Source organism: Lissotriton helveticus, chromosome 5_1 (assembly GCF_964261635.1).
Source record: "Lissotriton helveticus chromosome 5_1, aLisHel1.1, whole genome shotgun sequence".
NCBI classification, from domain to species: Eukaryota; Metazoa; Chordata; class Amphibia; order Caudata; family Salamandridae; genus Lissotriton; species Lissotriton helveticus.
Window position 1 is genome coordinate 1,067,924,073 of NC_136065.1, and position 13,693 is coordinate 1,067,937,765.

The following is a 13,693-nucleotide window of genomic DNA, read 5'->3' on the forward strand; positions in this document are numbered from 1 at the left end:
CTCTACTCCACTCTGACAGTCTGACTTCCTGCTGTACTGTACAACATTCTAGTGTACCTCCACTCTAGCGTACGACACTCCAATTAATGACACCCTAATAAATGACACTCAACACTACGATTTCAAACACATTATTAAAAAATCAAAACCATTGAAATTCAATTGAAAAACCAAAGTGTAGGGATAAGTTATAGCTAGGAAAACTTCCTTTATTCCTTCTATACAAAGCCAACTTATATTAGACAAACATTAAAAATTCTAAAGTTATAGTTATAACCACTGTTCCCAATAACATGCGCGCATGGGCGGGCGCGCACCTCTGTTGCATGAAGCGCGCAGTTCTGTGTGTGAAGCGCGCACACACACACACAGCACATCAATCAACAACATTCGCGCCGCTGCTTTTAAAAAGCGAGCGGCGCGAAACCGGGTATTTCTTTCATGTAGAGCCAGGCTGCAGTGCCTACTGTGTGCTTTTGATTAAAGTATTCATGTTAATTGCAGCGCCGTCACAAGCTGCAATTAACATGAATACTTTAAACAAAAGCGCACAGTGTGCCCATCACCCTGCAGCTCAGCTCTATTATGAAAAGAAATTCAGCAAGTCTAAAAACAGGGGGTGAAAAGCACACATCGTGTTTGTAACCTTGCTGAATTTCTCTTCTTAACAGAGCTGGGCCGCGGTGTGATTGTGTGACTTTGGTAAAGTTTTCAGGTTAATTACAGCTCCAGACGGGCGCTGTGATTAACCTGAAATCTTTAACAAAGCCCCACAATCACCCCGCAGCCCAGCTCTGTTAAGAAAAGAAATGCAGCAACTCTACAAACACGGCGTGAAAAGCACACGTCGTGTGTGTAGAGTTGCTGCATTTCTTTTCTTAACAGTGCTGGGCTGCGGGGTGATTGTGTGACTTTGTTAAAGTTTTCAGGTTAATTACAGCTCCAGACGGGCTCTGTGATTAACCTGCAATCTTTAACAAAGCCCCACAATCACCCCGCAGCCCAGCTCTGTTAAGAAAAGAAATGCAGCAACTCTACAAACACGACGTGAAAAACACACGTCGTGTTTGTAGAGTTGCTGCATTTCTTCTTAACAGAGCTGGACTGCGGGGTGATTGTGTGACTTTGTTAAAGTTTTCAGGTTAATTACAGCTTCAGACGGGCGCTGTGCTTAACCTGAAGTCTTTAACAAAGCCCCACAATCCCCCCGCAGCCCGCTCTGTTAAGAAAAGAAATGCAGCAACTCTACAAACAGGGCGTGAAAAGCACACGTCGTGTTGTAGACTTGCTGAATTTCTCTACTTAATAGAGCGCAGCTGTGGGGTGATTTACACATTTCTGCGCTTGGCATAGTGTGCCACCCTACTTGTATTTTACTGTTTCTGTCATTACTTCCAGATATATGATACAAGTAACATCATACCCAGGGCTTTAAGTGGGATGAAAAAACTTGGGGGTCTCGCAAAGGTGCGTGGCCAGTTTAATTTAGCTTAAGACACATAAGCTAAAAATCTGTACTTAGCATAGTGTACCGCCCGACTTGTATTTTGCTGTTTCTGTCATTGCATCCAGATATATGATACAACAAGCAACATCATACCTACAAGTCAGGACTATTAGCTTTGTCAATGGTTGTTATTTGCATCAGATAAATAAGCAGCAACTATGGCTTGTGTGTAATATTGAAAAGACTTCAACTTAAAGCCCTGGTGGCACCACAACAATGTTGCTGCTCCTGCGTTTCAAAAAGAGAACTGAAATCCAGAGAGAAAATGACTCTCTTTAAAGGATTTCCCATCCCCTACAAGTATGGTTATTAGAGCGTGCGACCCAAACAACGGGACATTTTGCAAAAATAGAGGAAGGACACAGAACAAGCACTAAGAAAATAAATAAAATGTAATTTTTAAAACCAGCATCATGACAGTTAATTAAAATGCTTACTTATGACAGCTGCTTACTAGCCCTGCTTTGGAACACCCAAAAACATGCCTATTACTGTTTTTTTGTTCACCCTCTCCAAAAACTGGGACATAAGACACTTTTCCCAAAATCTGCCGGGACAACTGTTGGAAAACCGGGATGGTCCAGACAAATCCGGGACTCCTGGTCACCCTACCTACAAGACTCACCAGGCATGATGTCATGCCCTAACTTCTCTACTAGTGAGAAGTGAGCAGTGTGAGCACGCACACATCGATGTGCCTGCTGTCACTGCAGTCTGGAAAAAAACGGACTGCCTGTGCCAGGGCATAAAACAGAGCCCAATAGAGACCTGTTTCGAGGCCCCCTTTAAAAAACTGCCAGTGCTCAGCACCGGTGAGACCCTCTTAAAGCCCTGATCATACCTACAAGTCAGACTATTGACTTTGTAAGTGGTTACTAGTTACATAAGATAAATACGCAGCAACAATGGCTGGTATAAATGAAATCCATCTGAATTTGAAAGCAGCAAAACTCTCCAGCCATCTTTTTAGTTGTGTTTAGGCTGCCAATGACAGAGACTTGCTTGACTGTCTGTTATGGTCACGCTGGTAGTACAGTTTTAACAACCCCTTTTGACAAAATGTGACATTTTAACAAGAAGCAGTTTGACTGTTGATGAGATTCGCTTTTTTGTACTTGCATATATTAGGGCGAAAGGGGGTGATCTTCTGTACAAAACTCAGCTCTGAAATTCATCAGGTTAAGCAGACTGTCTTGTGATAGGAGCTTGCCATTCATCTAGTAGTGCAGCTTCTGTACTGTGGTTGGGACAGAAAAGTAAATAAAGGGAATTCAACAGTTGGCTTTCTTCTAAATATTTTTCAAATTGTAGGGTGCTTATTCTTTCCAGGTTTAATGGGATCAGAGGAAGGAAGAAAGGGGAAATGTTTGTGGTATTTCTCTATTTTTTTTAATGTAGGTGCTCATTATGGCAAGTCTGAAGAATAGACTAGATAAACCTTGACCCAGTGAGACACTGATGATGGTAACAGTAGTCTTGAGCAGTGGAGGAGCAGAGTCTTTTTAGACCTTATTTAGACCTTCTTTTAGCTCGACCTTACAAGTAACTATCCCCCAGATTCATCATGCTCCTCTTTTGCGAGTCCTTAATAGCGATTATTAAGGAATCGCTATTAAAGACTCGCAAAACGGGATGCATGTAGAAATCGCAAAATTTTTAGCGATTTTTACATCTTCCTTATTTGCGATTCGCTAATTGCTATTCGCAAATAAGGAATGACTCCCCATTCATTCCTATGGGCCAAAGGCCTATAGGAATGAATGGGGAGTCAATCCTTATTTGCGATTAGCAATTAGCGAATCGCAAATAAGGAAGCGATTTCAAGGGTGCCAGGGTGTCCAAAGGACACCCTGTAGCACCCCTGAAATGCAAATGTACACTGGTGTTGCGCACACACATGTCCAAAGGACATGTGTCTGTGTGTACCACCCAACTTAGAAAAATGCACTAAAGTGCATTTTTCAACGTTTTCGCTATTTACCACGAAGTCTGACTTCGCGGTAAATAGCGGCCAAAAATTGCAAATTCGCAATTCTAAAATGGTTCATGAATTGCATTTAAGGAATCTCAAATAGAGATTCCTTAAATGCAATTCCTCGCAATTTAGCGATTTCAGAATTTGCGAATTATGCATTTGGGATGATGTATCCCAAATGCAAAAAAAGCGCTCGCAAAGGGCCAGATTCGCAGAAACTGGCCCTTTGCGAACCGATTTTCCCTTCATGAATCTGGATGTATGTTGCCATGCTCTAATAACTGTGTAACCTTTGTGAAATTTGTAAGTAAGCTTTATTTCGATACAGTACATATCCTAAAAGCAATACAAAGCATCAAATAAAACAATACAATTTACATAATATAAAATACCTTCAGGTTTGATAATAAAAGCAATAAAAGCAATAAGAGCGAGATGCGCAAATAAGGGTAGCATTAACATTTGAACACCCATACGGAATATAGTTCATCAAGGGGCACTTTACTGAAGCAGCAGCTTCCTTGAGGTTCTTATACGCCAGGCCCAACCTAAAAATTTTGCCATACAACATGCAAAAAATGGGCGGGCATCTGAGCATAGTATGCGTAGGGCTTCTGAGTGTGATCTTGTTCCTAGGCTCCTACACAATGGATTTAGCCATTTCGATCTAGGTGCTGCATAAGCCTTACACTCAAACAGTAAGTGGGCGATGGACTCAACCCTTGAAGCACAGAACGGGCAATGTGGAAGCGTTTGAAGTGGAGGTTTCCAGGTAGAGGTAAACGAGCCTAGGGGGAGCACACCCACTCTAAATTTAAAATACAGTGATCTGTCTCCAGAATTATGAATCAGGTCCAGATAGGGTTCCCTATAGGGGATCTCTTTGACCAACAAGAACTTGGCGACAGATTTGCAATGGTTGGAATTGTGTATTCTCTTATTGTGTACCCATAGCCAATACACCCTCTTCAGGAACTGCTTGGGGGGTGCGGTTTTGTTGACCCAGGCGTCACCCAAATCCAGCTCATAAAGCAGGCGTTTGACTTCCCTAAACCAGGGTATCTTACTGCAACCTGGAAGCGACAGAAGGTCTTTTAGGGCGTCAGCGTAGCTACACAATTCGGGGACGTTCCAGATCCGGGACCAGAGAAGCAAAGGTCGTAAATTAGCTTGCTCACAGATTGGGCGAGTGCCTGTATCTAACAGTAGTGGGATTGTAGGAGTACTATGGGGCAACCTCATCAAATCCTTGTGGAAATTATTTTCAAGGTGGGCCAGGGTATCAACTTTCTGTAAGCCCCACAGTTCAGCCCCATACAGGGCGGCACTCACAACCCGCGCTCTGTAGATATCTATCAATGCCCCGATTGGTTTTAAGGATGAGGCTCGCTGTTCCTTAAGCAAGGCTCCTGTGGCCCTTTTGTGAGTCAGGAATACCTTTTGGTGGTGTGCCTTCCAGCTCATGGTATCACAGAGCCGTATTCCGAGGTAATCAAATTCCCTGACTCTTTCAAGGGGGATAGAGTCTAAGGCAGGAGGGGTAACGGATTTCTTAGGAGGGTTAAGGACAAGGAATTTAGTCTTGCCTATATTTATTGCCAATCCCCTAGAGTCACAAAAAGATTTAAAACTTGTGAGCAATTTCTGAATGCCCGCAGGTGTTTTGGATATCAGAAGGGTGTCGTCCGCAAACAGGAGAGTTGGAACTTTTCTGCCCGCCAGGGTGGGTGCATCTGCTGGATGTTCCAAGAGATGCTCCACCACTCCGTTTACATAAAGAGAAAACAGAGTGGGGGCAAGCACACACCCCTGGCGGACACCCCTGTCTACTGGGATACGAGATGTTTTTTCTCCCTGGACACCCCATCTGATCTGGGCGAAATTGTCTTCGTGGAATTTTCTGAGCAAAAGCAGCAAGTAGGGTGGTAGGCCTAGTCCATCGAGGACATTCCAAAGTAGTGCCCGTGGGACCAGGTCGAAGGTCTATAAAGACTAGGTACAAACTGCCCCCTCCCAGTACCACCACCTTCCAATATATCATTAGGAGACGGAATGTCTGCTCGATGGTGCCTGTCCCTGATCTGAATCCTGCCTGAAAATCAGACAGAATTTTTCCCTCGTCAACCCACTGCAGAATCCTACCCAGAACCACCTTGCCTGCCACCTTTTGGGTTGAATCCAGCAAACTGATGGGACGGTAGTTGGCTGGATCGTCCCTGCTGCCTTTCTTAAATATTGGCACAACTTCAGCGCCCCTCCAAGAGTCAGGAAAGGAGCCTCCCATCAAGACCTCGTTTAGCAGTGAAGCAATTAATCTGCTCCATACTGCTGGATGGGACTTCAAAAGGTCGCCTGGGATTCCATCGGGGCCCGGTGCCTTGTTAGAAGCAATACCACCAATTGCCCTTTCAACTTCCTGGTTAGTGAAGGGGTCAACGATGACAGGGGAGAAGACTGTTGGGCTGTTCAAGAGGCCCGGGCCCGGGCATGCAAGGGATATCCCCTGAGTCTCAGAGTATAGTTTGGAAAAGTGAGCAAACCAAACGTCACCGGGAATGTTGCAGGTTATCTGCTGGTCAATGGGCTTGTCCCTTGCTCTTAAAAGATCCCAAAAACCCTTCGAGTCCTTCCTTTTACTTGCCTCAGTTAACTCACACCAAAAATAATATTCATAATTCTCCTTGGCCTCAGTCACCGTTTTTTTATAGAACTTCCTTGCGGATTTGATAATGACTGGATCCCTATTCTTTACTGCAGTGATGAGATCCCCCCTAGCAGCTCTACATTTGGCGGAATACCATTTAGCTCTAGCTTTGTTGGCACCATTAGCTACAGACCTGGCCTTGGGTTGAGGAATAACAAACAAATCACTCAAGGATACTACGGTCTCTATGAATAATGGTAGCACTTTAGTGTTCGGTGGGCATAAAGTGTCAAGCCGGGATACCACCACAGACAAGATGGTCCCAGCTTGCATCAGTCTAGCCTCGTCTTCTTTAACTTTAGCCCACTTCAATCGTCTGCCACAGTTCGTTGGTACAATGTTATGGGATGATTTCCAGATGTGGGAAGGCTTGACCTGGTTCTTCATCTGCCACGGGGAAGACAAGGTTAGGGAGAGGGGGTTGTGGTCGCTGTCGGAAGACGTGATGACCTCCATGTCATGGTGAAGAGGCCAGAGATTATAGTTCAACATGATAAAATCTATTCTGGAGGTATGGCCCGTCCTATTATATGTGTGGGCACCCCCAGGATCCGATTTGGATCGACCATTCGTTGAGCGCAAGTTGTGTTCCATGCAAAGTGCAGTGATGTCTATCGCACTTTGAGTCCATTTTGGAATTGGGTCGAGAGTCAAAATCGGTATTCCTCTTTTAGTGTCCTCATCGAAAGACTCCAAAATGTCCTCCCTTGCCAGTGGTTCAAAGCAACAGTTAAAGTCGCCTGCAAGGAGGACGTAGGAGTTAATATTGCAAGCAGCCAGATCTTTACTTAGGCCTGTTGATGGCAAGCTGGATGACCCATTTCTAGCACCTCTCAAGTACAGATAAAAAACCTCTAGCATCCTTCCCCCATCACAATGAATTGAAATCCTCTGTAGGTCAGGAGATTGGGTGGGCCTATGACTCACCTTTAGGCCCAGAGCAATACTGACCCATATCAAGAGGCCGCCAGATGGGCGACCCTTAGATCCGCTTTGCTGGTGAGCTGGGACAAAGTAGGTTGTGAACCCTACCCTATGTTTAGGTTCCTGAGACCAGGTTTCTTGCAGAATGCAGATGTTAAAAGGCTCTAAGAACGCATTCCATTCCGGGTTATCGAGGTTGCGAGCAAGCCCTGCCACATTCCAGCTTACAATCTTTAACAGTGATACCTCTAAGGAGGAATGGTTGATGGAATGGGTAAGTGCAAATGGAGAGGACACAGCCAATGACGGTGGCCTATCTAAGGGCTCATTTTTAGAGTTGTTAGGATCCATAGTATCCTCCAGTGGGTAAGCCGGTGCTGGGGTGAGCCGGGGTAATGAAGACAGTGGAATATGGGAGGGGACCAACTGGGACTCCCTACCATAATGACAAGGCTCACCTAGGATGGTCGAATCAGCCAATGCAACCTTGCTCATGTCTGTCATCCCACCCTCTAGCAGTGGAATGTTAGGTGTTCTATTTAAGTCAGAAGGGCGTTCGATGGCTAAGGATTCCTTAGAGACAGAGGGGGATTCACAAGGCCTTCCGGCTTGTGGTGATATTACAATCCCCCCTGTGTGGTGATCAGGGTGCTTAAGGAGTCAATCTACTTCCTCTAGGCCTCCAAATCTATTAGAGGTAGGGAAGCCGTTCCAGTGTGAGTAGGGATCCACATTCTTAAAATGGCCTTTCCTTGGTTGGTGGTGGACTAGTGACCAATTATTAATCTGGTTGTGAGTGGGGCGTGGAGGTTTTGGTAACCTTTGTAACGATGTAACCTGTAACTATGATCTGATACTCATGTAAGGCACTGTGATACCTCCGGGTCTAGCCAGTGCTATATAAAACCTTTAAAATAGGGTCTTAATTATTGTTCTAATATTGTCTTGAGAAACTGACATCTAAAAGAGTGTGATTTTTATGCATGATGATTTGTGACCTGAGCATTCGACGGGACTAGGTGATGTCCCAGTGCAGTGATGGTGCAGATTTTCACAGATCTCTTGTCAGCGTTGTAATGTTGGTCTAAGTTTGTATTTTTTCAAGGATTTGAAAGTTGGATAGGTGTTCAGTGATCACTTTTCTCACCTATAAAAGCCTCTAGGTGCACTGCCCACTCCTAGTCATCCCGTTTCACTTCATCTGAAAGTTTTCTTGTTAATTGCAGCTCCAGACGGGCGCTGCGATTAACCCGAAAACTTTAACAAAGGTACACAATCAATAGAATTTGCAGTAATTCTCTTCTTAATAGAGCTGGGGTGCGGGGTGATTGTGTGACTTTTTAAACTTTTGTGTGCTTGGCGTAGTGTGCCCCCCAACTTGTATTTTTCTGTTTCTGTCATTGCATCCAGATATATGATACAACAAGTAACATCATACCTACAACAAGTCGTACTATTGGCTTTGTCAGTGGTTGTTAGTTGCATGAGATAAATAAGCAGCAACTATGGCTTTCATATAATATAGAAAAAGCTTCCAAGACAATGTTGCTGCCCCTGAGTTTCAAAAAGAGAGGGCAAGCAAGTGTTAGTGAAGAGAATACTCCCGAAAGATGGATCAGTCATTTACACACTTGCAGCTGCCATCTGCTCACACCTGCATCTTGGCAAAATTAAAAATCTTGGCAAGGCCTAACCAGCTTTTCAACCTCCTTAGTTTGTTCAGGTGAGCACGAGTACATAGAGCAAGCGTTTAGAAATGACAAGACACCCCAACATCGATATGCAGAGACGCTACTTCCGAAGCATTGCCATACCACACTCGCTGTCCTCTCTGACATATCTTTTGTCCTTTATTTCTTCCACTCCCCAGCTGCTCTCGCCGTCTCCTTCTCTTCTTTTTCTTCTTCCTCATATCAGTTCCGCTCCACGTTTACCCACTTTCCCCTTCTCCCCATCCCATTCTTGTCTCCATTTCCCTCTCACTGCCTGTTCTTTGCTTTCTCTCTTACCGGTTTTCCATTCTCCCTTCTCCCTTCCAGTGCTCCAAAGCCTCTGGCTGCCTTTCTTTCCGTCCCTCTCTTACCAATTTCTCCATTACCCCATCCCCATTTCTCGTCTTTGCGCCCTGACTTTTTTTCTACTTTGTTCCTCTCTCCCCCTTTCTCTGCCACTAAATCCTATTTCTCACTAGTCTCCTCTCCTTTTCCTTCAGGCTATGTTACAATTTTTAAAACACATCCAACTATCACTGAATATTACATGGAAGCATATTTAGAATTTGGACCAGTGTGCCTCTGCAGTATCGGTGACCTGGCCAAAAAAGGCATGAAAAAGCTGAAATTGGATAATAAATCGAAAGCTGTTCAAATCAGGGGCCCCGGAAATAATGTTGGCCCTGGCACTCAAAATCCTTAAGATGTCCCTGTGCATTTGTTAAAGTTTTCATGTTAATCGCAGCACCCATCATGAGCTGCAATTAACACGAAAACCTTAACAAATGCACACAATCACCCCACAGCCTAACCATATTAAGAAAAGAAATGCAGCAACATAGCTGCCAAGGTTTCAAATTGCAATGTGGGATGTTTTCATAATTTCACTGTAATTATTAGTGCCATTTGAACAGGGCCGGCTTTAGTGATGGTGGCGTCTGCTGTGACAATGTTTGTTGGCGCCCCAATAACCACCTCAGCCGCGGATACTCTCAAGTCTCCAAAACCCCTCTATCTTTAATATTTATTTTGTTTAATAGCGCCACTCATACCAGTGTAAGGTGTTAAGCACTTTACATCGCATACACATTACACAGAGACACTGAAACATAGTGTGTAATCAATGTATAGGAAATGTTACACCAAGCAGAGGGGTTAAAATGTCTCTTCTTAACAGAGCTGGGATGCTAGGGTTTTAAAGCAAACGTTTGTAGAGATATTTGGCGCTGCACACACGGGCGGTGTGGTTCCTGGTGCACATAGCCATGGCTGAAGCGTACAGAGACCCTACACTGCCTACACAGAGGAAAAAAATTTGAGGGAACATTGGTTATAACTTACATTTATAATTTATGCACTACCTTCAAATTACAGTAAGTCGTGCACCTTCGTACCCAGTGTTATCACCTCACTCGCCGCACAACTTTAACTATAACTCACACCTTCTCCATGCACTGGTTATACCTTCCATATTACATCACTTATACCATGCGAAATTACAGCATTTATAGCAACACTGATCACTTCTCATATTACAACATTTGTGAGAACATAGTGCATGGTAGAACAGCGAGTTATAGTTAATGTAGTGTGGCGAGTGAGGTGACAACACTGGGTGCTGTTTAGGTGCAATGGTTTCTCAGTAGTGGTATTCCATTAAATTGTTTTTCTATGAAATCACATACATTGTGATATGCCTTGTACATCTTGGTCATAGGCTCACTCAGTGCTTACTCAACCTCATCATTACACCTGTCATATGACTGGACCTCAGGCTACTTTTCATGCACTGGACACTGGACACTGTGCCTCATTTCAGAGGTTCGTCTATTCTTGTTCGCCCATCTCCCCGAAACACTCGTTTCTCAGCACTCCCCAAGTTATGGAAGTCACTCTGTTTAGACTTGTAACTGCATAGGTTTCAAATGTTACTCCCTCATTTTTATTTCCTGGAAACACGCCACTATACTACTGCTGCTGAAGAAACTCCCCTCCTTGTGCTTGCCTGTCTGCTTCTCCCCACCTGCAACCTCTGTGCTTTACCCCAACCCCTGTGTTTCTTCTGCTCACGTTCTCTCCTGGTGTGTTTGTGTGCCCTCCTATGTTGCTTCGCCATTCCCCCCTGACTCTCGACAATGTTGGGTCACTGTTAACCTCACCCTGCCCTTGTTGTTTCTGCTCCTTCCACCCACCTGCTTTAAAAAATCTTTGCGAGTTGTTTTTTCTTTTGTAGTTACCGGAAACTAAAGAGAAAAAAAAAGCACCTGAATAATTTTGAAGCTTGCAGAGGCCGTACCAAAGGCTTTAAAAAATAAAAAGAAAAAGAGCCATGGTGCACAGCATTGTGGATGATCTGCGGCCTGAATAAAAACAATTTGCAAAGCCAATAGGTCACAAAGGTGAGCCCTATTGGCGTGGCAATGCTTGTTTTTCACTGAAGTTGCCTTTTTAAAAATATTGTAGTGGGGGGCTCGAATGAAAGCCAAATATGTGGGCATTGTCAATGCTTGTTTTGTTATAGTACTTGAAGCTTGTTTGTTTACATGCACAAAAGCCTTGCACATGGGTCACAACACCCTGGTTTTGCAAAGGTTAATACTTCACGCTATGTTTATGACAGATTATTCACAGATAAATACGGAAGCTTTCTCTTCTACAAACAAAAAGTGCTAGATATCATGAGGACAGGTAAAGGTTATTATGTTCGGCGACCCTGACTGAGAGTCTAAGGTAATAGAGCACTTAACATAAAAGTTGTTAAATGCGCACTTGCGGAAATGAGTGCCATTTTTGGTCTGTGATTCGCATCGTGCCTAGCCTGCTCTTCCGCCCTCATTTATGTACAGTATTAGAAGCGAGCTCGGTCGGAGTTGCACATGCTCAGTGCAATTTGCAGGGCAGCCTTGGTTTCTGTTTCCATTTGACTTTATTTTTCCGTGCCTGGGTGCAGCAGTTCCTTGTTTTTTTTTTACTCTAATATTTTATCTAAACTTGGGATTTTAGCTTTTGTTAATTACTTATCTCGCTTTTCGATAACAGAACAAACATTTGCGACTCGACATATCTTCCAACTACTTTCTGGTTTTTGGTATTTCATCGCATGCTGAGATGGAGGCGGGACGCTGCAAGCCACTCACGGCATCAACAGAGGAGAGCCGCTCTCAGGAAGGTGAGGCCCTGCTTATTGAACGATGTGACGCAGTGACAGGTCATTGTTTTGCTAGAGAATGAATATCGAGTTTGCGAGACCTGTCACCCCCACTCTCAAAAATCGCGCAGAGAGGTGGAGTGACTAGATTTTTAAAACAAAAACCGGAACATTTCACAACATAAATAGAACTGCAACTTTTGCAACCACCGAGGGGCACTGACTTAATTAAAGGCGCTCACCAGCATAGACAACGTACGTAGATCGTAAGGCAATACGCACAGTGTCATTGGTGGTATGTATCTAAATTCCTCAGTGATAAGGGCTGCTAATATTTACACCGGATCAGGTGAAAACTTCCCTCCCTCTGTGTTTGAAAATGCCTTCTGGGTTTTGTAGTTCAGACACGCAAACATTTCAAAAAAGAAAGTAGGAGATTCTGAAAATAATAACAAGCATTTACAATGCAATGGTTTCGCCTTTGGAAAAGTTAGAGCTATTGGCATTGTAAATGACAAACTTTGTATTTATGTGTTGGTTTTGTCATTTACATTGCCATTAGCTTAATCTCTCGCAATGTGAGACCTATTGTACCCTACGGACGAGCTCAGCAGACAGCAATTACTACCACACACACACACCCAGAGCCCCACACACACACACCCAGAGCCACGCACACACACCCAGAGCCACACACACACCCAGAGACACACACACACCCAGAGACACACACACACACAGAGAGACACACACACACACACCCAGAGCCCCCCCACACACACCCACCCAGAGCCCCCCCACACCCACCCACCCAGAGCCGCACACACACACACCCACCCAGAGCCCCACACACACACACCCACCTAGAGCCACACACACCCACCCAGAGGCAGGGCAGCCCACATCTCACTTCTTGCTGTTTGAACAATAGATCTCACTTCCAATGGCTAGCCTCCATTTATGGAGCTAGCCAATGGAGGTGAGAGGCGGGACTTTTGTCCATAATGTGTGTCCATAATTGTGTAAAGGACAGGGGATGCCTCAGTCATGAGGTTCCCTCCTTTTTACCACATGGTCTCTGCATAGACTTAGAAACCTTGACTTTACATTTCCACAGCTGAGCTTACTGCAAGTCTCACACTGTGCAATAGGAAAAGTTTAGCGAGAAAAACAACCAGCAAAGCATAGCTACCAAGGTATCAGATTCATAGTGGGACATTTTCATAATTTCAGTGCAATTATGAGTGATATTTTAACGACTATGAGTGACACTTTCTGGAGAGCAACATCAAGCATTGACGACGAGGGAAACATATAAATATCAGACATTACACCCATTTGCATGTCAAGATTGTCTGAATTGTACTGTGTGAGCTACCAAAGACCATTCATTAAAGGGTGTGAGCCATCTAGTGAATGATGTCACAATAGGTATCAACATCCAAGCAGACGTCAAAGAAAGAACATTTTGGAATGCTTACTGGTGGTGTCGGTTAGTGGTGGAGGAGAGGCCTGTTTGTTTCTCTTCAGAGGATGCCCCTTTCAGAGAGAACAATCTCTCAGCCAAGCAGCAGCTCTACAAAAGCGATTAGGAGGCAGGGGTTAATGTTCTTGTTTTTATCTGCCTGTAGAGATGGTCTTGTTTTGGCAGCTGTATTAAGTTTATTTGCATTATTATATCAAGTTATATGAGAGCATCAGCGAAGCTGGAAAATGTGGCTTG

At 44.2% G+C, this 13,693-nt stretch overlaps 1 protein-coding gene across 1 annotated transcript in view; it reads left to right on the forward strand.

Moving 5' to 3' along the window:
- Window positions 1-11,724: 11,724 nt before the first annotated feature.
- The window catches only part of LOC144755113 (uncharacterized), a 197,020-nt gene continuing 195,051 nt past the window's right edge, over window positions 11,725-13,693 (forward strand). Inside the window, exon 1 of the mRNA XM_078643625.1 lies at window positions 11,725-11,991. Within this exon, the coding sequence (XP_078499751.1) occupies window positions 11,931-11,991 (61 nt within the window). The 5' untranslated portion in view covers window positions 11,725-11,930. The remainder of the gene's footprint in view (window positions 11,992-13,693) is intronic.